We start from the raw sequence: 26,546 nt of genomic DNA, 5'->3' as shown, positions 1-26,546 counted from the left end.
CACACACACTGAAGAATCTAGAGGAAGCAGAGAGAGGGAGAGGTGAGATGATTGACCACCACCTCAGTCATTTTAATCTACATCGTCCTCTACTGAAAGGCATTTTTTGATGTTTCACCCTCTCTCTCATTCATCCCTCATCCATCCCTCCATCTCACTTCAGATGAAAGAGGCTGAGATGGGCGGAGGGAACCTACCGGCTTTCCACCGCAGCATTTTAACGACCTCTCGCTTAACCCCCTCATCTGCGTGCCGTGTGCCTGTAATAGAGATCGGCCGTTTGGGCGGAGGCCTCGTACTGAATGCTGAAAGTTTGTCTCGGAGAGGACGGGGATGTTTAGGCGGCGTGTTGTCTGTTTATACTGAAAGTAACATGTTTGAAATTTTATGGAACTGTTTCTCCTCAGCGCCTACAGTGTGTTACAGGATGCGTGTGTGTGTGTGTGTGTGTGTGTGTGTGCGCGAGAGAACCTCCTGTGCAGATGGTACAGTAGCATAACCTCATCCTGTTGCACCAACTCGCTAAAGAGCCCACCTTCAACACATCTGCTGCAGCATGCTAATGACTTGTTCAGATTTACATCACACGTCTTCTTTATTTTAAGTGTGTGTGTGTGTACTCGCAAGATTGGAGGTGTGAGTGTGCTTTATGTAATCATATATGTCACTGTACTCTGTGTTAATCTCAGGCTTTCTGTCACAGCAGAGATGCATCTATACAGGCTAGGTGAGCTCTATATGCATGCGGATTAAGCGTCTAGTCCACCATATGGCCACAGGACAAGGGAATAAACACAGATTTTTATTGGCTGGTTTGAAAAAAAGCAGGGGTGGGGGAATTAAGACAGCCGGGAACAACAGCAGCTGTATCTCTTCATTGACGAGCTTTAGCCCGCTGAGAGCTGTGACAGGTATATTGTCACCGGAGGCTGCGAGAGGCCTAATGTCTTCACACTTGGACGAGCTTATTATGAAGACGGCCGCACAGACACTAACAATGGCGTCTTTCACTTGGCTGTGGCCGGAATGAAAAACCTTGCACAGAATCGTTGGTTTGCAAATCAGCCTAATCTCAACCCACCCAGACAAGATGGCCATCGATCCCACAAAGAAACTATAAATCCCCCCATCGGGTTTTAGAGGTCACTTCACAGAGCTCCAGTTATCTAAATTCACCACATGGACTGCTGCTCTTTGATTCTCCAAAAAAAAAAAATCCTCAAAGCTCGCAGTGTTCCCCCGCTCAGTGTTGTCATTATGTGTTATTTACCAATTTTTACGACGGAGGAAGCTGACTGCTGAGGCAGTGTCGAGTGGTTCGGTGCTGTTAAACGGTGCCAGCGCAGAGAACTGAACACTTTTGATGTTGCTCTTGCTTCCTCTGCTCGGGGCAGTCTGGCCTGTCAATAATCGGCCACAGTTTCCATCAGCGCTCCACATGTTGGAAGTTAAGTGGTGACGTGGTTTTAATTATAATGGGGTGTGTGTGTGTGTGGGTTGGGGGGCGGGGGGGAGAGAGTGGGGCTGTTGGGCTGCAGCCATATGCCGGCCTCGGGTCCCCGGGGACTAAGCCAGAGGCTTAATGAGCAGCCCCGCAGGAATTAGTGCTACTTTAACTTTAGTGTTTTGACTGGTGGGAGAGGCCTGCTGCTCAGCTGATTTACAGCCACTGATGAGTTGAGGAGGAGGAGGAGGAGGAGGAGCTGGGACTTCATCCGGTCTGTGAGCAAACATTTAGTCTTCTTCCTGAGATGTTGCAGGTTTAGAGTTTGAACACAGCACTGAACTTGAACACAACAGTTTCCTCCTCTGCCTGAGGCAAGTCACATCTAATATAGAGCTGACTGTCCTTAGAAAGTTTGTGATATCAGTACCGATACACTACCAGAGTATCTCTACAGATTATAAAACACAACCTCTTTTTGCTGCCTTGCTTTGAGAATTATACACATTTTTTCTATGAAACCCTTTTTTTCATTGAACACACAATGCCAAAGTTGTCAAATGTTAAATGTCAGCAGAACTTCATCCAAATAAAATACCGCAGAGGTTCTGATTTAAATCAAGAAACATTCTTATTAGAGAATAAGTAAACAAGATTGTGAAAGTATTCATAAATTAAATGCAAGCTTTCAGTGCAGGACAGTTTTTATTTCAGAGTTGAGCTTTGCTCTGTAATTTTCTGAACCTACCAGACTGTTCTAACTGTTCTATTTCTGTACTCCAATATCCACATTACTGATGATTGTTTATCAAAAGTCTCATTTGTAAATATCTTGTGAAAGCACCAATAGTCGCAATATCGATATTGAGGTTTTTGAATATCTGTTTACATCACCTAGAGCCCGACCGATACATCAGTCAGCCTATCTGCATAAAAAGCCATGGTCTTGCTTTTTGATTTGTGAGTCACATCTCAGAGACTTGGACATGGACGAAAAGATCCTGATTTCATCCCCACTAGAGTACCTGGATCTTGGGTTCAGTAGTAGTAGCAGTAGTAGTAGTAGTGCTAGGGCTGCATTGTCAAAGTGGGCTTAGAACAGCAGAAACAAAAGTCTGCATGTTCAGTTATTGTTTGGGAACTTCCCATTGTAGAAAAAGGTGTCATTGTGGTCTGTCTACGTGACTTGTGTCATCGTTCACAATCAGCTGCACAAGGAAGAAGTTGAAGATAATATAGATAATAGAAGATAAAAGATAGATAAATGAAGATAATATAGTAGCAATAATATAGATTATAGATTATAGTAGTTCCTATCTGCCGTAGATGTATGGTAGATTAGAACTGAGTGAGAGTTGTGAACCTGAATGCAGCATGGTGGGAAATCATGACACAGAAAACATGTAAGAACATGAAGGAAACAGGAAGCAGGATGTGGGGCAGAGAATCTGTCATGAAGCATCTAGAGCACTCAGACTAAATGAGAGCATCAGCCTGAGAGCTGTAATCTCATATGTAGCTTCACATTTCATATCCTTTCTCTTTCATTCTATGAAACTGGAGTGTCTGTTTTCAGTGTGTCTGACTTTTGACTGGTACTGTATGTTTAGTCCAGACTGAATATGTAAGCGTTCTCACTGTTCTCACAGGCTCTCATCATGCATTACTGCTACATCAGCATTGAAGCCCTCTTCAAACTTTTATTTGCTGATTGATTTAGATGGAGCCCACCTGCTGTGTTGTGCTGTTGAGCCTCGAAAGAAACCAAGGAAAGACAACGGGTGGCAAATTGCATCACAGGCTTAAAGATCTCTTATGATATTACTTTGGTGACTGAAAGTCTGCCTCCTTCATAATCGAGTCTGAGAGGTGAAAAAATATGGACTTGGAGCTTTGGCGTCTGCGGTTTGGAAGGACAAATGCTTCCATCAGACAGGCCGCATTGATTTGGAGGAGAGACTTTGATGTCCAGGAGACAGAAACCTGGTTCCAAATTGGCACGATGTTACAGTATAGGTGTTTCATGCATAAGCCTATTTATAGATGTATTGATCGGGGGTTGGTTATGCTGGATGTCGCTCTACCTGAGGGGATGGATCAGGGCTCTCCAGAGAGTGAGGCCTGCTGTAACCAGGCTGACAGGCTGTGTTTGTTTCCACATGGCTTCACATGATTGAACTGTGATTGATGGTCAATCGATCACACAGGAAGCCCACTGGAAGCCCACTGGAAGCCCATCATTGTAGCCCCTCACAGAACGAGACCGCTGCATGAGCAGTGTCTCAGTCGTCAGTCATTTGTCCTGGGCGGTTTGTCCGTCTGTCATTCCGTCCATCTGTCCAACGCAAGACAGACGAATTTAAATCTGAATGACCTTTCTTCTGAGGATTATATTAGGCCAGAATTTTCCATTACCCAGCAAACTGCCATTGACATTTGATCTGAAAACCAATGATTGGATTTCCATTAAGCTTGTTTTGCATTTCAACGAAATTTAATACATACACTTAAATGCATTTTTGTTTTTATGATTTAAAAAACAGGAGTGCGTATTGGCGTCCACATGGTCTGGTGCATTAATAACATCCATTCCAAGGATTACATGTACATTACACTGTTTTTTAGGGGGTGGTTTTGTAACTTTTTTTAGGCAAAAACCAAAACTTTAATGATAGTATTTGGTACTCTCCACCACAATTATATATCTAATAGTGTAAGGAAGGTTTTGAAATGACATTTATACCAATGAAGGACGATTGTGTTCAAACAAAATATAGTCAAGGCTTTATTTAACAGTCCATATATTCCTAATCATTTTGAACAACATGTCATTTGGCTCTAGTTACAGGCAAATATAAACATGTTCAATGGGTTCACTTCCAAGAATTTAATTACAATTATTTGCAAAGACAGCATAACCTAAAGAATTTGAGTCGGTTCATATCAGGTCAGCTGAACATGCAAAATCAACAACTGCTTTTAAACTCACCATAACTAAAATAACAGTCTCAGGGCTTTGTCCTCAACCAAATTACTGGGAAATTATAAGCAAAAGTTATAAGGAAATAACACACCCATAAAAGAAAACAACCCTTACTAAAAGACATTTCTTTGTGCTCCTGTGTTGTGTCATGACAACAAAAGTGAACCTCGGACCTTGAAATGTTGATTCTGTGATTTTATTTGTTTTTAAATAGCCAAAAGTTTCCTTTGGTAGTTTGTCAAAAATGTAATGGGTGAGTGTTCTGAGAGACTCTGGACTCCTACCTGTAGTGCTGGACCCCAGTTCTGTTCTGGCTAGGTTGTAATTACAAAGACATCAGAATAGTTAAAATGATAATGATCATTTCTGTAGGTCGTAATATAGAATTATTGTCCAGTCTGTTTGGATAGCTTCATTATTTTAAATTTCTACCTGTAAGTTTGCAATATAGTCATTAGTCCTGCTGAGCTCTCATGCATGGCTGTGTGTTTGTGTGCGTGTGATCTCAAGTATATAAACCGCGTGAAGACAAAGAATGATCAGCCTTAAAGATTATCCCTAGCCGGAACACAATCCTCTTTGGAGGTGCTGAGCAGTGGGGGCGTTTCTGAGGTCTTGGTGCTGTCTAGACGCTCAACGCTGCTCCTCTGCTGTGTGTGGAGGAACGTGCTGTACTGAGCCCAGCAGCTGCACACACTGGGGCAAGAAGTCACAGCTGGATCACACTGTCTCTCTTTAGAGGCACAGCACATTCTCATGGCTGAAGTCAGACAGTCTCACACAAAACCAGAGATGTGTAGTTTTTCTCTCCAGTCACATGCTGTATGTGAAGCAATTCTGTCAAAGATGGAGGGATGTTACACTGCTTACGCTATCTCTCAAAACGTGTCCCCTCATCCCCCGGCTCATCCTCCCTCATTCACAGGCTCTTAAATCGTCATGGCTACTGCGTCATTTCCATTCCCCAGACTCTGCCAACAGAGCAGGGACCCATAGTACTCGCTGTGCTCAGGAATGTGGTAACCTAGCAACGGGGGCTGGAGAGACAGATCGCTGCGTTGGGTCGGTGATGGGCGACCGTGCCTCGCCTGCTTAGAGGTAAATCCTGCTGCTGAAGGGCACGTGCGACGTCGCCCTCCAAGGTTTATCAGCCCTCCCTCATGCACTTTGAGGACTGCTATTCTTCAGTTGTTTACTGTATGGCAGCAGAATATAAGAGCTTTTAATCATCTTAATCTGTGTAGCACTTTGAGAGTGAACAAAGAAATAGAGAACAGTAAAACAAAAAAGCAGAGTAAAAACAACAAGTAAAGGTTAGAATGTAACTTGTAAAAGGCCATATTTTAATAAAAATAAAAGTTTCACCATTAGGTTCACGTCAAACTGAAATGTGAATTGTCCTTACTTAAAAGGATAAAAGTATTGAGACTTTGTGCCTTTTAGCAGCTGTTGATTGTCAGTTAGAATATGTAGCATTTGTTATATACTGTTAACAAGTTTGATAGATAGATAGATAGATAGATAGATTGTATTCAGCCCCATAGGAGAAATGCATGTGTCCAATACCTCATACATAAACACAAAACACAAATACATAAATAAATAAGTTAAAAATGATATATACAAAAACCCTAAAAGTTATAAAAGTAAGCTACATTTTTATTTCATTCAGAAAGTGGAAGCTAACAAATCCACAGCGAACAGAAACTAGCCAGCCTAGCTTGATACCATTAGCACATATTACCACTAGACATTATTTTTGGTTGATGTTATGTCAACACCTGCTGAGTCATCCAGCTAGGGGTGGGTTAGCTAGCTTTAGCTTACTTTCTTTCTTTCATTAGTCCAGTTATGGTGACTGCAGATGACCAGACTGTCTAAACCTGCTGAGACAGACTCTGTTTATTACATGGTGATGTCAACAAGATCTCACAGAAATACGTGACAGGGGCACGACCTGTTAACACTGAATTCCGTGATGGGGACACGTAATGTGTCAAATTTACGTGTCCCAATCACGGAAACAATACCACAGTAAAGTCAATGGGAATCCTCTTTCGTGGTGGACACACGGATTCCCCGGTTCAACTACGTCATGTAGTGGGCGGGGGATAATATTTCTAATCTATAAATCTTTTATTTCTAGCGGTTTTTATTTTTTATTTTTATATTTTTTTCAAAGGTATTTCCTTTCATAGTAGGCAAATTATATTAATAACAAGCTATTGAGTGAAAAGAAGAGTCAGTCGTTACCGGACCGGAGCACATCTGTGCAATAAACCCTTGTTTTTATGTGTTTATTATCACCGCTACATTGCTCAATATTTGACCAGCTGATTTTCATTCTTCTTGAGTATGCATCTGTCCCGCGGGAAGACCGGATAACTCGATTCTTGCCTCGGCTATTTTCCACACAGTCCATATCCTCATATTTCTCAATACAACAACACGAAAATAAGTAGATTTTTTACCTCACCACGAAAGAGGATTCCCATTGACTTTACTGTGGTATTGTTTCTGTGATTGGGACACGTAAATTTGACACATTACGTGTCCCCATCACGGAATTCAGTGTTAAGAAGTCGTGCCCGCGTCACGTATTTCTGTGAGATCAGGCTGGGTGATGTACCCGGTGAATCATGAAATAGAGTCACTAATATACAGAGTGCAAAAAAGAAAAAACACAGATGGAGGTAGCATGAACTAACTACGTCAACACAGAAAAATAAATAGAAAAAATATGTAAATTGGAAATTGGTAGCATTGTTTTGCCAAATTAGGAGATATATACTGGTTGATACTGGTTTCTTAGCTAATCTGAGCCTGAGTTTGACTTTAAATGTAAATGTACAGCTGTGGTGGTAAGAAGCATGCCTCGTCTGACACCTTAGATACTACAGCAGAGACTAGTATGGCGTCATACTAATTTATCCTGTCTGCATAGGCGGTGAAGAATGCATGTGGCTGCGAGGTAATAAAACATGCATCTGCTGTGGGGGTGGGGTCGGGGGGGGGACATAATAGCTCAATATAGGGACGGCAGTGTAGTTCAAAGTGAGCTGTCTGTTTTGTTTCTGCTGTCGGAGGCTGTGCTAAGATGGTGGAGAAGGGAGGATGACAAAGGAACAAGAGCCAGAGTCAAACCTGTGACATATACACTGTGGCCCTGTTTGACTCCAGGTCGGCCTGTTGGTTGACGATGAAATGCAGAAAGCTGGAGCGGGACGAAAGGTCTATTTATAGACCGAATGGTCGACTGGCGAGAGACACCTCATCAGCAAAACTGCCTTCCTCCAAATGGAAGAAGCGAGAGGTTATTTTCAGCGTTTTGGGCTTAAGCCATAAAATTATGCAGCTCTCTTACAACATTGTTCTCTGATGGGTGAATGGAAACTTAACACCCATCAAGGTGTATTTGAGGCTTTTAACCACATCCTGCAGGCAGCTTTAAAATGATGACTTTGTTCTCTTGAATGCGTTATCTCTCTGCCAGGAGGGTAAGCAGAGTGTTGCATCTTCATCTGCAGAAGGTGCAGCACCCACAAGCTGAAAGATACAACAGAGTTAGAACAATGTTGTCTGTCCTTTGGTTTGTTATCAGATCAAAGCATTTCTTCAGAATTGTAACGATAAACCAGTTTTTAGTCTATGGTATTTAGTCTATTTAGTTCATGTGTGTAAATATGCTGTTTTAGTGGTTTGCACACAACGTGTATTTAATGTGGACACTCCTACATCTATTTCTAGCAGTATCAGTGAAAGCATGTTCCTGGACACACTCATCACTGTCTCCGCAGCCTCTTTTCTAATAATATGTAATTTGAATACAGAGCATGACCCCTGCAGCATTGTCCTTTGTCTCACCGCCCTGAAAGTTGAGGACTTGGGGAAATTGCAGCAATGCGCCCGAACAATGGTTTACATCCTCTTGCTTCCTGTGGAGCATGCAATCAGCCTCACAGCACTCTCAGGAGATGCTCAGTAATGCGAGGATGTCTTGACAGAAGGGCTTTCCTGCATATTTCACCCATAATAATAAGTTGAAAGTGACACTTAAAGTGTTTATCTGCAAGCTGCTCTTTAGTGCAGTCATTTGTCTCTCTCTGGTTCACGCAGTAATGTAACCGATGGTTAAAATTTTGTATGATCTAAACAACCAGTGTAATGACACATCTATCTTGTGCCAAGTCCAAAACACTGTGGGTTATAACTATGTGTAGGGGAGTTGTACTTCCCAAAAGCACTCAAGTCATCTCTCAATTCACTTACAGGAATAGACTTATCTGTACTACAAGTCTTCTGGGAAATATCAGTCTCACTTGACCATACGGTTTGATCAAACATCAGTTTCCTTTGAAATGTTTTCAACTATACACACCTGTCCTGAAAGAGAGGTTGGAATGTGAGTTTAGTTTAAATGAACAGCAAAGATAGATGTAGTTCATTTTCAGTGTATGAACATGTTGTTTCTGTGTCTGTTCTGGTGATTGAACCCAACAAACCTACAACCAACTCACCCAGTATGGGAGCTTACAACAATGCCTTTAATTGATGTACGTTCTGAAGACCAGCCCTATTATCACAACTGTGAGTGAGTGAGTGAGTGATGAAGATACACCATTGGTTGGACGGCTAAGTTTTGGAGTTCCCCCATTGGTTGTTGCTCTTTCAAAATTAATTGGTGCAAGGTGATGGAAGCAGAGATCGGCAACGTGACTGTGTTTCCTGCTCCGAGCTCTGATAAGTCTCCTGCATTCGCAGCAAAAATGCTCTCCATGCCTACATGATTCTCGACCGGGACAGAGGCAGAAAAATGGCACATAGAGGCGTAGGGGAGTAAAAGCACCGCAAATAACCATCACTCTGACAAAACACTGAATACACTCAACAGAGAGAAACAGATGAAAGAGCAGAGGGAGTTAACAGATAATTAGAATTGTTATAATTAGAATTAAAATAAGTTCCCTTTCAAATTAAACATCCCAGGATATGAGTGGAAAGTGTTGTTCTTGCAACAGCATTTATAGCCTTATTTTGACTCAATCGTAGTTTAACTATGTTATGTAATACATTACTGTTATGTAGTACTTACTTACTAACCCTAACCCAACAACAAACATTACTGGACTTCTACAGAAAATTAGAAATGAGCTTTTAATATCATGGAATTCACACTAATTCACACTATTGACACAATCACTGACTGCTCTATAATTTCACTAATTGACTACACGTGGTCCAGCTTTATTCTAAGTTTAACTCAATCAATCAATCAATATTTATTTATATAGTGCCAAATCAGAACAAAAGTAATCTCAAGGCCCTTTACACATAGAGCAGGTCTAGACCGTACTCTTTAACTATAAAAAGTTTCTGTCACACAGTGGACAGAAGTTTCAAACTGTGTCAGTTTTACTTAAGAAGCCAGTGCTCATAACCATTGTTAGGAAATCTGAAGGACAAATGTGAAACCTTGCCATTCCCCCAGTGTGACAAGTGTCTGCTGAAGACAAATAAGCACCTGAAAATGTCAAGATATCTCTCTAAGGGTGATTACTAAGTGACTCTGAAGGTGTATGCTCTGTTCTGTGCTCATGTGCTACTTTGTTCCTGAGCTAAAGCACCTGTGCTGTTGTCTACCTGTTGTACAGAAGACTGATCACTACCTGACAAACATACAGCCATTCAGAGGATGACAGAGAATGAGGTGTACACACAGGAAACACAGGATCTTTCTTCTCTACTTATTTACCCCAATGTAGAGCTTGCTTTGTGTCATTCATCAAGCAAAAATGCCAGAAATGATTTATTATTTGTTGCTTTTCCTTGTTTCCTGCTGCTGTGTTATTGTAAATCAATTGGTTGGTCAGACAAAACATGACAGCTGAGGACTGTGATAGACATGTTTTTCTCTATTTTTTGACAATTCATGGACTAATGGCTGAATTGGAAAAAAGAAGATTAATCAATAATGAAAATAATTCAGTGAAACCAAATTTGAAGTGTAATTGAAAGATAATTGGTGTTTTTCTTTTGAGGAACAGGTTAATATTTCAGTGAGGAGAGCCGATGGCAGCGTCTTGGTGTTGGTGTTGATTCATCCAGAGCCCAGGGAGGGGAGGGGGTAGAGAGAGAGAGAGAGTGTGGGGGCTGTCAGGTCAAGTCCTGGACACAGCTGCATTATTAACAGAAGGTCAGCTGTCAGCACACGTCTGCAGGGCTCACATCAAGCAGCTCACTCAATTTTGCGCCTCTGGCTGACATGTTAGTAACCTTGTAGGCCATTTAATGAAGGTTCACAAGCTGCCTTCTTCTAACGTGCTTTTTTCTCATTCCAATAAAACAGAGTCAGACCACAAGGAGCCCATAACACACAGAGAAACTGGAGCAACTTTTATTACCTCACAATAAAAAGATATTTAAGCCTTATATTGACTGAGAGCCTTCACATACTGTATTGACCAGGTAGTATTGAACAATCGTCTGAATCCTGCAGTTATACCTTAAAGGGGACCTATTATGCTTTTCCTTATAATGTTACAATGTCAGATTTTCATATGAAATGTGGCCAAAGTGTCAAATAATGAGGTAAACGTATGTAGAAGTAATCCCTGTAAACAAAACACACTGGCAGCTCTTCATCAACCATCATCCTAACTGATCCTCTGTACAGAGAGTTCCAAATATCTCCATATTTTGTTGAATCTTCCAGTTTACAGTGCCACTAACCAACCTCCACTAATTAAGTGAGGAGCATGTTTCATTTCCAGTAAATTCTTCAGAATAAAAGTCTCCTAAATCATTTCAAAGCTTTTAATATCAAGCATTAAAGCAGGAAATGTTGGGTTTGCATCAACAGTAACTTAATATAACTTAATATAATATGTGACTGCCTCTCTGCAGGCTTCCAGAAAGCGAGGCTGAACTGAGGGGCAGCATAAAGGACCACTAGAAGATGAATGTGGAGTTTTTTGAGTTGTGAATCATGTAGAGCTACTTTTATTTACTTATAGAATACTGTTGTGCCAATTTTGAATTTCCCCCTAAGGGTATCAATAAAGTTTTCCCTTACCCTCACCTTACCCGTTACCTATTATGTCTAATATTAATCATCCTATAATTTCAATATTGTTTTGTAGAACTCACCAGCTGTACACAAGTACACTTTTCACAGTGTTGTTCTTCTTAACCCCCCCCCCCCCAAAAAAAACTTCTAAAGCCCAGCTGTCTCTGATTAAAGTTGGCAAAACTATCCGTTGTTGGTGATCCTCTCCTCTCCATCAATGTAACTCTGCACAAAATCAATCCACCTTTTCTTCAACACGAGCTGAAGATGTATTTTCGGGATGCAGGCATAGCTAACTGGCAAACTGTAGCCTTTAGTAGCAGTAATGTCAAACAATTGAGCAGGATGACCACTGATGAGAGGGCGCTCTCTGTCTTACATAGTGGGGGAGGGGCCAAGTTCATTCAGGCTACACCACTATGTCACGGTGAGTGTGTCGCCGTTTTTTGCAAGCTCAGCAAATCAGGAAAAAATTAAATGGTGAGAAACAGTTTAAGGCTCTATCTCCACAATGTTATCAGCCTTTTCACATATGGTTATTCAGTTGTCTTAAATCATCATCAGCTTGTTTCCTATAAGGAGCAGAATAGTCTTCATCTTCCAGCGCCTCAGTGTCAGCAGTTGTAGCCCGAGTCATCATTTCCCCTTTCTCCATCTCTACCTCAGAGGATCATTAGGCTTCCTCTGTCATCTCCCTCCAGCTCTTCATCCTACCAGCTCTCCTGCCGTTAATGTCGCCTGCTGCTGACACAGAGCCGCCATGACACAATGGTGTCACCGCTGGCCCCGCCTAGCTCCACTTGACAGACAGGATCAGCGAGGACAGAGGCCTCCCTACGCAATATGGAGAGAGCTGTGTATGTGTGTGTGAGAGATAGAGGAGGGGATCATGGGAGCAGAAATAGTTGAGGCCAGTGTTGTTGTGATCTGGGCTCAGCCAGCAGGAAGAGATGTAGACAAGCATGTGGCCTCTCAGCTTCCCCCAGCGGAACCAGGGACGAGCAGGGCAGCAGGAGGAAGGGCTGCTCCAGTTATGACAGCTCGCAGCTCATAATCCTGACCGGAGAGGAGAGGAGAGGAAAGGAGAGGAGAGGAGAGGACCATGAGCGATGTAACAGTAGATACAATAATGGCCTAGCTTCTTTGTGCTTTATGGCTGTATGAGCTGTAGCGTCTTCATCATCTCCACATCGAGAGGCGACCTGAACGTGCCGAGGAGCTCACACTGAGAGGGATAAAAGCAGGATAGACTGTGATTTTTAATGAAGGGGGTTGGAGCATCCTCAGGCAGACCTCCTGCAGAGACACGTGCTGTAAAAAAAAAGAGCTAAAAAAACAAGATAATTCAGCCCAGCTCCTTCACTTAATAGACTCTACTCCACCCAGCTCCTTTGAAGTAAAGTGAAACCTCACTTCTCACGAGCTCACGTTGATTACTTGAGGGTAAAATGTAGCTAAACTCTTAAATGTTGACCTCAGGGAGGCCGGGGGGGGGGAGGCAGCCACGACTCTGGAGGAGTCTGCCTTTGTGAAGTCCTCACAGTGTTTCAAAGAACAATCTTCTTAAATTGGGAGAGTTTTTTTTTTTATTTCCACTTATTTGAGCATTTCCTTCTTTTACTGACATCAGCCCAAGGATATAAATCATGTCCTTCAGTTGTAACTGAGCTGTTTTTAGGCCAGCTAAAAATAGTCCCCGACTTTTTCCTTTTCAGTTCCAGCAGGCTGATTCTCACTGTATCTGGTCAGCTGTGTGTATTTTACTTTCACTCTCTGCAGCTAAGACTGGAAAAAAGGAGGCATCTCTCTCTCTGTCTGTCTCTCTCTCTCTCTCTCTCTCTCTCTCTCTCCCTCCCTCTCTCTCTCTCTCTCTCTCACTCTCTCTCTCTCACTCACTCTCACTGTGGGCATGCAGGCGGGTCGGCTCGGTGGAGGCTGCAGGAGTGTTTTTGGGAGGTAGGGGATCACAGCTGCTGCATCATTGGTGGTGGTGTTGTTGTGGGTCCGGAGCGTTTCCTCTAATGTGAAGTGCCAGATGACCTCAGTGACCCCCCCCCCCCCCCCCCCCCCCCCAACGGCATCAAGCCAGGCCTGCTAGAACAAGGACCAGCCTAACGAGGGCTGCAACAGAACAGCTGTGGAGGAGAATCATCCCTCTGTTTCAAACCAAAAAAAGCCACGGGTTGTCCTTTTAAACCCTCGCTCTTTCAAGGTCCGACAAGATGTAACAAATTCAGACAGGGAATACGAATCTGTGTATCCGGGAATCCGTGTTCATGGAATACGTGTCTGTTGAAGTGATGGCTTTTTCTCATTTATGGGGGGGGGGGGGAAGAGAGAGGCAAATACTCAAATAAGTACACGTCAAAACAAACACAAAGCATTTGTATTGATTTCTCAGCAAAAAGTAATTTAAAGTTCAGTTTGACTTGAGTTCTTAAATGGAAGGCAGTGTCATTTATCATTTTCCTTCAGTGAGGGATTTGAAAAGATTCTGATTCATCCTTTCCTCTCCTCTCATCTCTGCGGCTCTCCCATCTTTCACGCCGTCTCCTCGTCAGCGAGCGGTGATTAACGATCTACTTCGAGATCTGACGAGCGGAGGCAGCAGAGGACGCGGTTCACGCTGCTGATTGGACTCCGAGGTCGAATAAATATTCCTGGTTGAACTGGTGGGTCAACTGAAGCAACACTGGCTCTCTGTCAGGATGCTGCTGCCTTGTTTGTGCCTGAATCTGATACGTAAACCTGCAGCTGTGGTGATAATGGAGTGAGCTGCTGGCTGCACTCATGCTTCCAGCTTGAGTGTGTGTGTGTGTGTGTGTGTGTGTGTGTGTGTGTGTGTGTGTGTGTGTGTGTGTGTGTGTGTGTGTGTGTGTGAATTTTTAAAAAAAGAAGGAAGTGATGGATATTTGGAGCATGTGTGTAAGTAACCTTGACTGGCACAGGCCTTCCTCTCTCTGCGGGATGCTGTATGATACTGGCAGGAGGGCATGCTGGGAGTGCAGAGAGCAGGCATTTCCCTGGCAGAGATGGGAGGGGGGGTAGGGAGGGGTGCAGCATGTGACACCCGGAGCCCATCATTAGCCGACTCTCTTTGTCAAGTGTCTGGACGCTCAGTCCTCCCCAGCAGCCGCCCTCCCCCTCTATGTCTTCTTCCTCTCTCTTCCTCTACCTCTACATCAGCCACTGTTCCTCCTCCACAGCTCCCCTCACAATACTCTATATGTTATATTACTGGCATCCAGCACCACTATAAGGAATCTGGGACTTATCTTTGATCCTTTAACTCCCACATAAAACACATTTCAAGGACTGCCTTTTTTGCACTTATGTAACATTGCAAAAATCAGACACATCCTGTCTCAAAAACATGCAGGAAAATGATGGCAGTTCCTTATTATCAGGCTGCTATAACAAGTCTCTAAAGACTCTACAGCTGGTGCAGAATACAGCTGAGTGTGTACTGGCAAAAACTAGAAAAAGACATCATATTTCTCTTATTTTAGCTTCTCTGCACTGCTTCCCTGTGAAAGCCAGAATAGAATATAAAATCTTTCTCCTCACCTACAGTACAAAGCCATAACAGTTATCTTAAAGAGTTTATCTATTACCTCACTAGAACACTGCACTCCCTGAATGCAGCTTACTTGTGCTTCCTAGAATCTCTAAAAGTAGAATGGGATGCTTTCTGCCTGTAGAGCTGTAGAATCTAGATCTGTGATTGCAAGCTTACCACTGCTACTAATATTATTATTATAAATGGTGAATGGACTGAACTTATAGAGCACTTTTACACTACATGTCTCATTCACCCATTCATACACTGATTGGTGGACGACCTGCTCTACCTCCTGAGCCACAGCCGCCCACATATACATATATTATACATGTATGTGGAGCTTACATTGTGGTGTCTATGCTCTCTGTCCTCCTGCAGCCCAACTCAACCACGCAAGGCAGATGGTCACCCACCTAGAGGCCGGTTCCACTTGAGGTTACTTCCCGTTAAAGGGAAATGCCGCTCATGGGGGAGTTTTGGTACTATAAATGATATAGTAAAGGATATAGTCTAGACCTGCTCTGTAATACAAGTTCCCTGAGATAACTTCTGTTATGATTTGGCGCTATATAAATAAAATTGACCTAACTCTTTTGCCCCTGTAATCATTCTCTCCCTCATTATTACTCCATGTGGACCACCCTCTCTCTCTCTTTCTCTCTCTCTCCCTCTCTCTCTCTCTCTCTCTCTCTCTCTCTCTCTCTCTCTCTCTCTCTCTCTCTCTCTCTCTCTCTCTCTCTCTCTCTCTCTCTCTCTCTCTCTCTCCATCTCACTGTCTATTTTGGCGTTCCCATCTTGTCCTCCTGATGAAGGACACAGCACAAGGACGATATAAATTGAATAATTATTTCATGATGTCTTGTCTGTGCTTATAGAGGGTGAGAAACAGCAGGTTTGGTTATAGAGCTAGGTAGGAGTGAGAGTGTTGCGGCATTCTGAATATATATGTGTGTGTGTGTGTGTGTGTGTGTGTGTGTGTGTGTGTGTGTGATGTGACACAGCCATCTGATAGCTTCCTCCGTGCTGGACTGTCTGGTCCTCTCTGTCCCCTCAAAGTGTCAAAGTCAACACTGTCGGGACACTTTGTGGCATGATGTTGCAAATTTACTGTCCTGAAATGAGATTATTCTAATTTAGTTAAAATTCTGCGATAATAAGTACTGGTGTGACCGTAGCAGCATACCAGCTCAGAAAACCCCCCAAACACTGCTATACACTGGGTCACACCAAGTTCAGTTGCAGTTTGTCAGATATGAAAAAAAAAACTGTGGTAGTCAGCACTTTTATAGGAGTGAGTTTTCAAAGCACGCAAGTAAAGTGAGCCTGGACCAGCAGCACAGCATAACACTCTAAAATGCTCAAGAGTTATAATATATTAACTGTGTCCTTGTCAAGGATACATGCTCCCACATGTATGTCCAAATCTGTGTGAAACTAATTAGTAGTCAAGCTCTCCACCCTCTAGCCACCATGTTTCCACTCTCCTGGAGTCGGAGGTGTTATATTCAAGACAGATGCGATCCCACCGGGTTTGTCTCCAGCCTTTCATTGACCAAGCCTCCCATTGGGGGGGGGGGGGTTATATGTTATTGTGCCCTCCACCAGCTCCTTCACCGACAAACCCACAACCTCCTTCTAATGAACCCCACCCATCACCTCCTCCCTCAAATATAAATGAAGCCAGAGAACGTCTCTCTCAGCAGCAGCAACAGCAACCCCCTAACCTCCATGGCATACCTTCAGCTCTGCACAACCACCATGAATTATTCACCTAGAGTGGCACGTGGACGTAGACTTGCCTCTGGACGAACACCCCCCCCCACCCCCCAACACCCACACCCTTCTATATCAATCCCCTCTTTTTCCTAGACATGAAACACAGGTGGAGAGCACCTTATTTCGAGTTGAGTTAATCAGTTTTCATCCCATTAACTCCTTTAATCACGCTCTGTACATCTTCAGATGCTTTAGGTCTTTGGCTCCAATTTAAGGACCTAATGAATTTTGTCCATCCAGTGTTATATGACCAGCCTTTTGTGTTAACTAATTATAGATCCGACTCCACTACTGGTCATGTCCTGCTCTGTAATTGGATTTTCCCCAAGGGTTCATTGATTTCATGTTGAAAGTGGCTGGAACATGGGAGTAGATGTTTTGTCTGATATGAATGGTGAGGGGATGCAGATAGCTTCATAGCATAGGCCGTCTTCTCAAGTTGTTCTTTTTACATAGCAGAATCATTTCTGTTGTTGTACATTTTTAGAGACTCTCCAAAACATTTGTAATAAAACCATGCTGGAAAATGTTGGTCGCTTCGTTAGTCACCACTAGAGCTGTTTCCTGCAGCCCTCTAGGGTGATGACGAGTGATAGACCGGGGGAGTAAACAGCAAAACAGCCCCTACGGCAAGCAGGTGGCAGCTTTTTCTGCGAAGGAGGAATAATTAATCAGCAGAGAGGCTGCATGAAAAGGAGGGAAGGAAGAGGGAAATAAAGAGATGAAAGACCCTTCAGTTCAAAGAGAACAGCCAGTGATGAGCTCTGCCCTTTCTGGGCACGCAGAAGGCTGTAGAGGAGAGAATCGGACAAACGAGGCTTAGATCTGTCACGGCTGTATTTGGAGAAAAGCAGATTTCATTTAACCTGAATCCTATAATCTGATTGCCTAAACAATTGTTCTAATTGATTGGAGTTGGTAAGTAATTCAATTACAGAATGTGGCATTTGTTGGATGGATGTGGAGAAAAAAAGAAAGCTGGTCAAGTAGTTTCACTGAACTGAACACTGAATATAACGTGTGTATGTTGGTGAGAAATTTAAAGGAAAAAGAATGAAATGAGTGGAGAGACATAAGGAACGCACAGAGGAACTGATATGCACTTATACTTTAGACTTTACATATTTTATGGCGTTTATGGATTCTATGAACCTTATGTAATTTTTGTATACTGTATGTTTGTAATTGGTGAGCCAAAGACAATTTTACACCATGGTGGACAATAAAGTTCTATTCTATTCTGTTCCAAACTCTAGTACCTTAAGTTGGCATCAAACAACTGGACACATTTTTAATTTTACCCATTCTTTCATCAGATGGTTCCCAACTTAAACCAACATTTAGAGTCATTTGCATCATTTACAGTAAATGGCTTTATAGTTGGATTTCAAAAAAAGGTGTTGCTCCTTTTTTCAAAGTAAGGTCTCACAAATAGAGTGTGGTTTTTCGTATCAGTACAGAAAGCCACTAGTTCTTGAAAAATTTCAAATAATACTATATGTGTCGACTAAAAGTCAAACTGAAACTTAACTTGCCTTAACCAGTGACTTGATGTTGATGTACCACCTTCATCATTTTCAGTTGATGTGGAAGCTGTGGGGGCGTATTTTTTTTAACCAGAAATATGCTTAGACGTTACAACATTTACAGCTGCAGTGATCTCAAAGACATTAGCCATTTTTTTGATTAGTTGATAACTGTTTGATCACTTTTCCAGTCTGGGTAAACAGTCCTCAATGAGTCACCTACATGTCAGAATATATTTCATTTAGAACAATGAATGGCAGCATAATGTGTCATTTGACTAATTAGGCCTGCAGTGGTGGAAAGTAATATCGAAGTTGTAAAAGTAACCTTCTGGTCCGGGGTTTTTCTGGCTCTTGGGGCTGTGTCTGTTTCTGCGAGAAGCAGACTAGAATAACAATGCTCCAACTGGGCCTCTGGTAGCAGCAAATACATTCATTACTGAATGCTTGATGTGTAATGTCACTCTGGGTGACAGCAGTGCCTCCACAGTGCTGTACATATTGCAGTGATGAGAGATAGTCTGTGCGTGATAGTTTGTGTGTGTGTGTGTGTGTGTGTGAGTGTGTGTGTGTGTGTGTGCCCCAAATCAGAATCTAAAATCCTTCAAAACCGCCTACATTTAGCAACAAATGACTGTGTCTAGACTGGATTGTCATCCTTCCTCCAAAGATTATCATTTAAGAATGGCACGGGAACAGCTTTCCATCCGCCTCAGAGGGATCAATACATTTGTTTCCCTTCCCAAAAGCCGATTCGGTTCGCCTTTGCCAGTCATGGGTTTACGTAAAGATTCAAAATGCAGAGCAGTTGATCCCAGTCTGCAGGATTCAGCAGTGAGCATGTATGATTAGAGATGCTCTGCAGTCTTGCACTGAGCAAAGCATTGCTGCTGCTGCTGTTGCTGCTGCTGCTATCCCCCCTCATCCCCCACCCGCACCCCCCGTCTGCCCAGCGTCCTGTCACACAGGATTACAGCGTCTGTTGACATGAGTTGGTGCGTTGTGCTGCCGCTGCTGCACATGTGAGCCAGCCGTTTCATTCTGCCCACCGTTTTGATGCCAGGTCATTGACACAGGTCACACCAACTCGATTACAAAGAGGACGACAGGGATATCGCATTCACCGTGATCCTCTTAGCATCTACTTCATGTACTCTGTCAGCAGAGTTGTGTGTTTTAATCCATAAGGCACTTTCTTATATGTAGTGTTTCCGCTCCTACTGAATCACTGGATCTGACATTTGTAGACTAAACCAAAAATCTGTATCAGGCAATTTAAAGCAAGCTCTTAAAATAAATAAACACAAAGACAATGAACGGATCACTTTACAGAACCAGAGAATACAAGAGTGTCAGTTTGAAAGACTCACTCTTGGCACAGACTTGTTATCTTGTTCTAAAAAACGCACACACAAATAATACGGTAAGATTTCTCTCCTTCACACACCCCCACTTCCTGTGACAACCTCTGATTGTGCTGACAGGCATTTCGGCCTCTGTCTGCTCCAGCGTGCCATCTGAGGGATCAGTCTGTAATTATGTTGAAAGAGAGTGGTCATGGTGTGTCAGTCAGTGTGGGGCCACCGTTCTAATTGGTACAGAAGCAAGGTTTCTTTCGGCGGCTTCACTGGAATCAAGAAATACCCGAGCTTGATAATTTTGTGAATGCTGCAGTAATGCTGAGCACAAAGAAGCTGCAGGAAATGTCAACAAGGCTACAAGGTTAAAAACCTGCTGGTGACCCATAGAGGCCCCACAGTATTCATGTTTTTATTGAGGCAATAGGGAGGTTTTGATGTGGCATTATTACCTTACATTGTATTTTGATATGACGTGATCATCCTGAAAAATTATGAAGACAATAGTTTCCCTTTTCATCATCTAGGAACCACGAGTGTCTGTACAAAATGACTTGCCAATCCATCATACAGATGTTGATATTTCACAGGATCAGTGAAAACCATGACCTGTTGGTGGTGTTAGGTGAATAGTCATTACTGTAGGTTTCATCCTCTGGGCACCAAGCATATGTATATTGAAATTTCTTCTACAAAAATTGTCAGAACAGTTCACTAAAATCCCCAAATGTTGACCTCATGGTGGCACTAGAGGAAAAGTCAGGGGATCACCAAAGTCAGAAGGCCTGGGGACCATGAACTCTTGGTGGGAAGCTGTGTTTCAGGAGGTAGAGCAGGTCGTCCACCAATCAGAAGATCAGTGGTTCGTTTCTCAGCTCCTTCAGTCCACATGTTGACGTGTCCTTTGGCAAGATACTTAACCCCAAATATTTCCTGATGGCTGTGCCAATGGTGTGTGATCGTGTATGAATGTTAGTCTCCTCCTGATGAGCAGGTTGGTACTCTGTGTGGTCACTCCTGCCATCAGTGTATGAATGTGTGTGATGAGTGAATGTGACATGTATTGTAAAATTACTTTAAGTGGTCAATAAGACTAGAAAAACCAAAAAAGTACAGTCCATTTAACATTTACCATTTGTACAGTTTCATAGCAACAACTGTTGTTGAGATATTTCAGTCTGGACCAAAGTGGTGAGCTGATCAGCATTGCGATCCTTTGAGTCATGTCGGCATTATGAGCGTTAGATTAGATTAGAATATTTCTTGGGAAACCATTAAGAATTATCCCCTGTGGGATATTCATATCCGCAGAAGATTTCATGGTGATGTTTAACCAGAGTCAGACTCATATTGTGTCATTGTGTTGCTGTTTGATTGGCTGCTGTTGCATCTTTTTAGCCTCTTTTCCTTAACTGTTAGTTTGTGCTTATTGTTAGTAGATGTTAGTGGAAGAGTGACATTCCTTCTTATGAACCTCCACTTGTTTCTTCCTGCTGCTAAGATGGGGAAACCCATGTCTCTCCTTCATTATTCTTCTCTCTGTCCTCACAGTGTGTCATGAGTGAATAAATTTTCATCCTCTCGCTGTGACTCAGAAGACAGAAGGAAAGAAGGGGAGGGGAAAGAAAGAGCAGGGAGCGAAATATATTCTCAAGTGACACATTTGGGGACAGACTGGAGCTGAAGGCCAGACCGGCACTTTGTCTTCCAAGGAGAGTCTGGATTTATCACCCGTTGCGTCTGCACTAATACTCTCATGCCGACACACTGGTATTTTCATAGTTGTTTTGCAGAGAGACAATTAGATGGTGTTAATTCCTCTGGGAATCTGAGAAAATGGTCCAAGGGTAATGCTGTACCCCCGCTGAAGTGGCGTTCAAGTAATTTTTCTTAAAATCTCAGCGTTTAATTTTGCTTTAAGGGAAAGACCGTTTTAGCGTAGTCATAAATAAGCTATTCAGAAAGTATTTCAAGATGTTTTCTAGTCTGTAGTCTGGAGCTGTATCTACATTATTACCCACAAACATATGTACAGCAGGAACATTCATCGTTCCATGCAACAGGGCTGTCTACAGTGGATACATTCCTCATCCTCGACTTTACAAGGTCTGATTATTACAAAAGCAAGTATAGATTTCTATGTTTCCACTCTTTGTAGAAACCCCTTGGAGAAGTCCCTTAAAAGATTACTCCAGCAATGTACTATTACACTTTCATTACATTAAAGGACTTGAAAGGGAAACATTAAATCCCGACTTCTAGTCCCTAGTATGAGTGAATCTCTAAAAACACAGTCCCTATACTTCCCATACTTCTCAATGTAACTCCATGACAATGTTAGACCCTTTCAGCCTGGTAAATACCCATGTCTTTCAAACTCTGTGCCCCCAATTTGACTAAACTCCTCCAGAGCCCCAGAAGACATTATACATCTGTTTTTCATGGCCTGTGTAGTACTCCCCAAGGCTAGTAAATTGACTGTGACATGTAAAACTATGGAAATATAAAGGATTTAAACAAAGGATGTTTGAGAGTGTGTTTGCTTTACCACTGTGACCTCACCATCACAGTGTACCCAAATCCAAGCTTCAAACCTTTCGAAAAACTTTTCTTATAGTGGAAACTCCAATGATTTGATACATAATGATCAGTTTACCAGTCATGGGACGTACTAATCAAATAATAAGCTCTTTCACAGGCATTAGATACTCAGCCAAACTTGAATGATAAATGGCAACGATGTGATGAATGGTAATACAGTTTGTAAAAGTCAGAGGTTTTTTTAAATTAAATGTTGGTTCTGGCTTTAATGCATTCAATCTTTTTTTAATCAAATCATTCATGATTTTTTCAACACAAATTAGAATTTAAGAGTAAATTATCAATTCAATTAAACTTTTATCAAATTAGTTTTTATGAATGATTTAATAATGTCTATTTTACATAGTAATTACTCATTCTCATTTTGTGGTAACATCAGTGTCGATCATCTGGCTCTCTCTCATTGGACAGTCAACTAAAACCTTTTGATGTCATCTCAGTTTGAGCCTGGAGACAAACAGGAGTTGGGCATAAATAACCAAATTGTTTTTTTTCTGTAACTCAAGATCCACTTAATAACTTTTTTCTAGAGCTTGCTCCTCATTAGCGAGTGGAGCTGGCTCTGTTGTCCCTGTGATTCAGTTGAAAGCCCTGATAAAAGCTAATTAGTACACCTTGAGTTAAGATTATCTGGTCAATTACAATTAGCAAGGTCAAGAATTAACTTGGCAGTGTGGAGTTTGAAATACTTGGTTATTAACCAATCAGGGAAGAAAACTGCTATTGGTTGCATTATGGGAATTGTAGGACTCAGCTATCTTGAAGCTTGGTGCGTCCTATGGATTAAAAAGCAGGACATCTCAACCTCTGCTGCTTAGACTTTAGCCATTTGCTTTTTAATCTGTCTATTGTGAATTCCCCTACTTTATAGAAGTGCATTTACGTCACTGAAGTGCCACTTTAAGCAGCCTGTTGGCAACATCACCAACTTTAGGTCTGTGTTTTTGTACCATCTATGTCATACTTACAGCTATAACTGTATGTGCAACTTGGATTTTCAGCCCCTTCATTTGGAAGTTTGGATTTTCAGCTGTCTGACATCTCTAAATTAATAAGTAGGCTATGTTCTGCTGTGGAGGGCTGCAGGAGAACCTTTGCAGTGCCTGTTTGACTTCCCCCACCACCCCTGATACTGGTGACCAATGGAGCTGTGTTGACCCAGTTGTGACCTCAATACACCGATGACAACTCCATTACCCTTTTATTTATCCAATCATATGTATTTTTTGTCATTACCATGATTATTTATCATTATTTAGCTATTTATTTTTCCTGTTTCTTGCCCATTCAGCTGTAGTGTATGTGTGTGTTATGGTATTTGGGGTATTAAAGTAGTTGTTTTGGTCATGTTTAGATTGGTTGCTAAGGGTCGGCACTTGAGACTCCAGACTTTTGTGACCTCCAGACACTTGTATGTGCATGTATGTAGGTATGGCCAGTATGTTGTATATCGTATATATTACATGTCTCAATTGGAGAGAAAAAAGCCATTGACCTTACGAAATGAATTAAAGGTAGTCTGCTCAGTAAAGAAACGGCTGAATGCAGTCCAGACATGTGGAAGGCAGGTGAGGAGCCTTACTGCCTGCACAGCTGACTTTGATTGGTGAGCACTGCGATAAAACCAGTCCAGTCACCGACACTGTCCTCCCACCATTCTCCATTAAGATCAACAGTGCGATGTTGACAGCACAGCGCAGTGCCTCCACATCTCCCCTTCTCTCCAGCCAGCCTCCCTGACATCAGTGCGATAGGAGCCGTTATTCCTCCTGACCATGAAAGAGACACACTGTTTGTGTGAGTCATCCGGAGACCAAGCTATGTGTCAGGCAATAAAAAAAGGTCCCTGCCTCCCAGACCAGAGTGCTAATCAGTAGAAGGATGTCATCTGCAGAGAAAGTAACGTGAAGTGAAAACCTTGAACAGAGTGATGAGTTCAGTTCTGTTTTCTGTGCTGTGCTGTGCTGTGCTGTGCTGTGCTGTGCTGTGCTGTGCTGTGCTGTGCTGTGCTGTGCTGGGCTATGTTGGGCTGTGCTGTGTGGTTGAGTGCTTTTTCGGTCAGCTCGATCTTCTTCCAGACAGCATGTTTCATCTTATCGATCCACCAGTCAGGCTCATAGTATATAAGATGAATGCATTTTCTGCGTTAAGGCTCTTTAAGCCTGTTTGCGTTTTGTCTGCTGCCCATTATCACATTTTATTTCTTATCAATGATGTAATCTTCTACTGTCAGGTTCAGTTAAGAGTTTTGATCCAAATGAGTCTTTGAAGATCCTCAACCTGCTGCTTTTTATAAATCTTTGGAGGTTTTTATCTCAGACACACAGTCATTTTGGTTTTATTAAAAGTATTTTGATTATTCTTATCACTTGCTTTGTATGATTTATCGCTGATGCCAACCAGACTCCACCAAACTACTGTAACCTAACGTCTGTTCTTCTTTCTCCTGTCATCCACAGATTATAGATAATGGGCTGTGTGCAATGCAAGGATAAGGAAGCAACCAAACTCACAGACGACAGAGACACCAGCATCTCCCAGGGAGCGGGCTACCGCTATGGGGCCGACCCCACGCCGCAGCACTACCCCAATTTCGGGGTCACCGCCATCCCGAACTACAACAACTTCCACGCCCCCGTCGGACAGGGGATGACCGTCTTCGGAGGGGTCAACACTTCCTCTCACACTGGAACCCTGAGGACTCGTGGTGGGACAGGTAAGCATGGTGATGTGCTTTGTTTAGTGTATGTGAGGGGCGAAGACCAAGTTTTAAACTTTGTTTGTTTCTGCTTGAATATAAATAATCAAATATTAACATCTCTAACATGTTTCAAATACTAACCCCAGCGTAAATATAAATGATAAATGGGAGAATCTCAATGAATGATAATGAAGTCTAAAAGTCAAGTTGTTTGTTTTAATTAGCGATACCGCCTTCAACACATCATTTCTGTTTGATCATGTAATTAAAATCTTTTTTCCAAATAAGATAAAATCTAAGAGCAAATGTATCAATTCAGTAACGAGTTCATCAACTGTTTTTATGATTTTTTTTTTCAAAACATCAATGTCAATCATCCTTCTCTCAGTGATTAAAGACAGCACAAACTTACTCAGTTATAATCAGATACACTCACACCAATCAATGTGAAAATAATGAAGAGTGATTAAAGAAGACATACATATTAATAACAACGCATAATATAGCACATATTAGTCAGACACACTGCAAAGAAAACTCTACTATGTATCAAAATATCTATTATTTGTAGGTGCAAGGTGAAGCAGAGGGAACATGTAGAATAGGTTAACATCACCAATGTGCATCATGTAACCTCAGAGCACTGTTGTGTGTTGCATCATGGAGACACATCTATCACATGTTGCTCTTAGCACATGTCGAGGATCGCTTTGATCTTAGTCGTTGCCCGTCTAAAAGCCAAAGTTCAAACTGAGTGAACTTTGAGTGCAATGGAGAAGGCAAAGCGCAGCCCTCCGTAAGTATTTCTGCCTCAAGGTTTGAGATCTTTATTCTCGTAATAAGAAATGGATGACTCACGCCTGAGCAAAGCAGTTCTTCCCACGGTTCATGTGTAAAGACGCTGCTGCACTCAGAGCTTCTGGATTCTGTGTCCTCTGCTTGTCTTTGTAATGTTGTAATGATGTGATGAATCATACAGATTGGGATGATTAGGGTTGGGCTTTTTCTGTTAGCTTAGATATTGAAAAAAACATCAAAATATCTTAGCATAATGATGTATATAATGATATCCCCAGGTGAGTATTGCTCTCAGGGAAGGTACTTAGTTAAGGTTATAAAACCGTAGAAGTAAACGAGAACACTCATTGGTTCCTGGGTCACCAAAACTTTACATACAAGCAAAAGTAAGGAGTGTTCATCCATTCTTTATTCCTGTCACCTCTGATTGTAGGTCAAGGAAAGCAACAATAACAGCTAAGAGAGATAGATGGTATATGTTGTACCTAACACAGAGAGAGGAAGTCATTTATCTGATGGCACTTCTTATAGAAATGTATTGTTGTACAGCAGAGGCAAAGTATTTCTCTTTGATTCATTTCCACACAGTTACAATGGTCTATGCACCCAGTGATAGTTGTATGAGTGCACTCGCTCACAGCCGCCCACACACATACACCTCCATATGCATAAGAAAAGACTCAGAGGGCTTCTCTGTGCAGTTAAAGACTTCCTAAGGCATCCCCAAATCC

The 26,546-nt window shown here is 42.2% G+C and overlaps 1 protein-coding gene across 3 annotated transcripts in view; it reads left to right on the top strand.

The window, feature by feature from the left end:
- Positions 1-26,546, top strand: part of fynb (FYN proto-oncogene, Src family tyrosine kinase b) — a 75,128-nt gene that overhangs the window by 19,916 nt on the left and 28,666 nt on the right. For all 3 annotated transcript variants that reach the window (XM_053336505.1, XM_053336504.1, XM_053336507.1), the window contains exon 3: positions 24,776-25,032. In XM_053336505.1, coding sequence (XP_053192480.1) covers positions 24,786-25,032 — 247 coding nt within the window. In that variant the 5' untranslated portion in view covers positions 24,776-24,785. The remainder of the gene's footprint in view (positions 1-24,775; positions 25,033-26,546) is intronic.

Source organism: Scomber japonicus, chromosome 17, assembly GCF_027409825.1.
Source record: "Scomber japonicus isolate fScoJap1 chromosome 17, fScoJap1.pri, whole genome shotgun sequence".
Lineage (NCBI taxonomy): Eukaryota > Metazoa > Chordata > Actinopteri > Scombriformes > Scombridae > Scomber > Scomber japonicus.
Note: the sequence above shows the minus strand (reverse complement) of the source record. Positions and strands in the feature narration are given on the sequence as shown.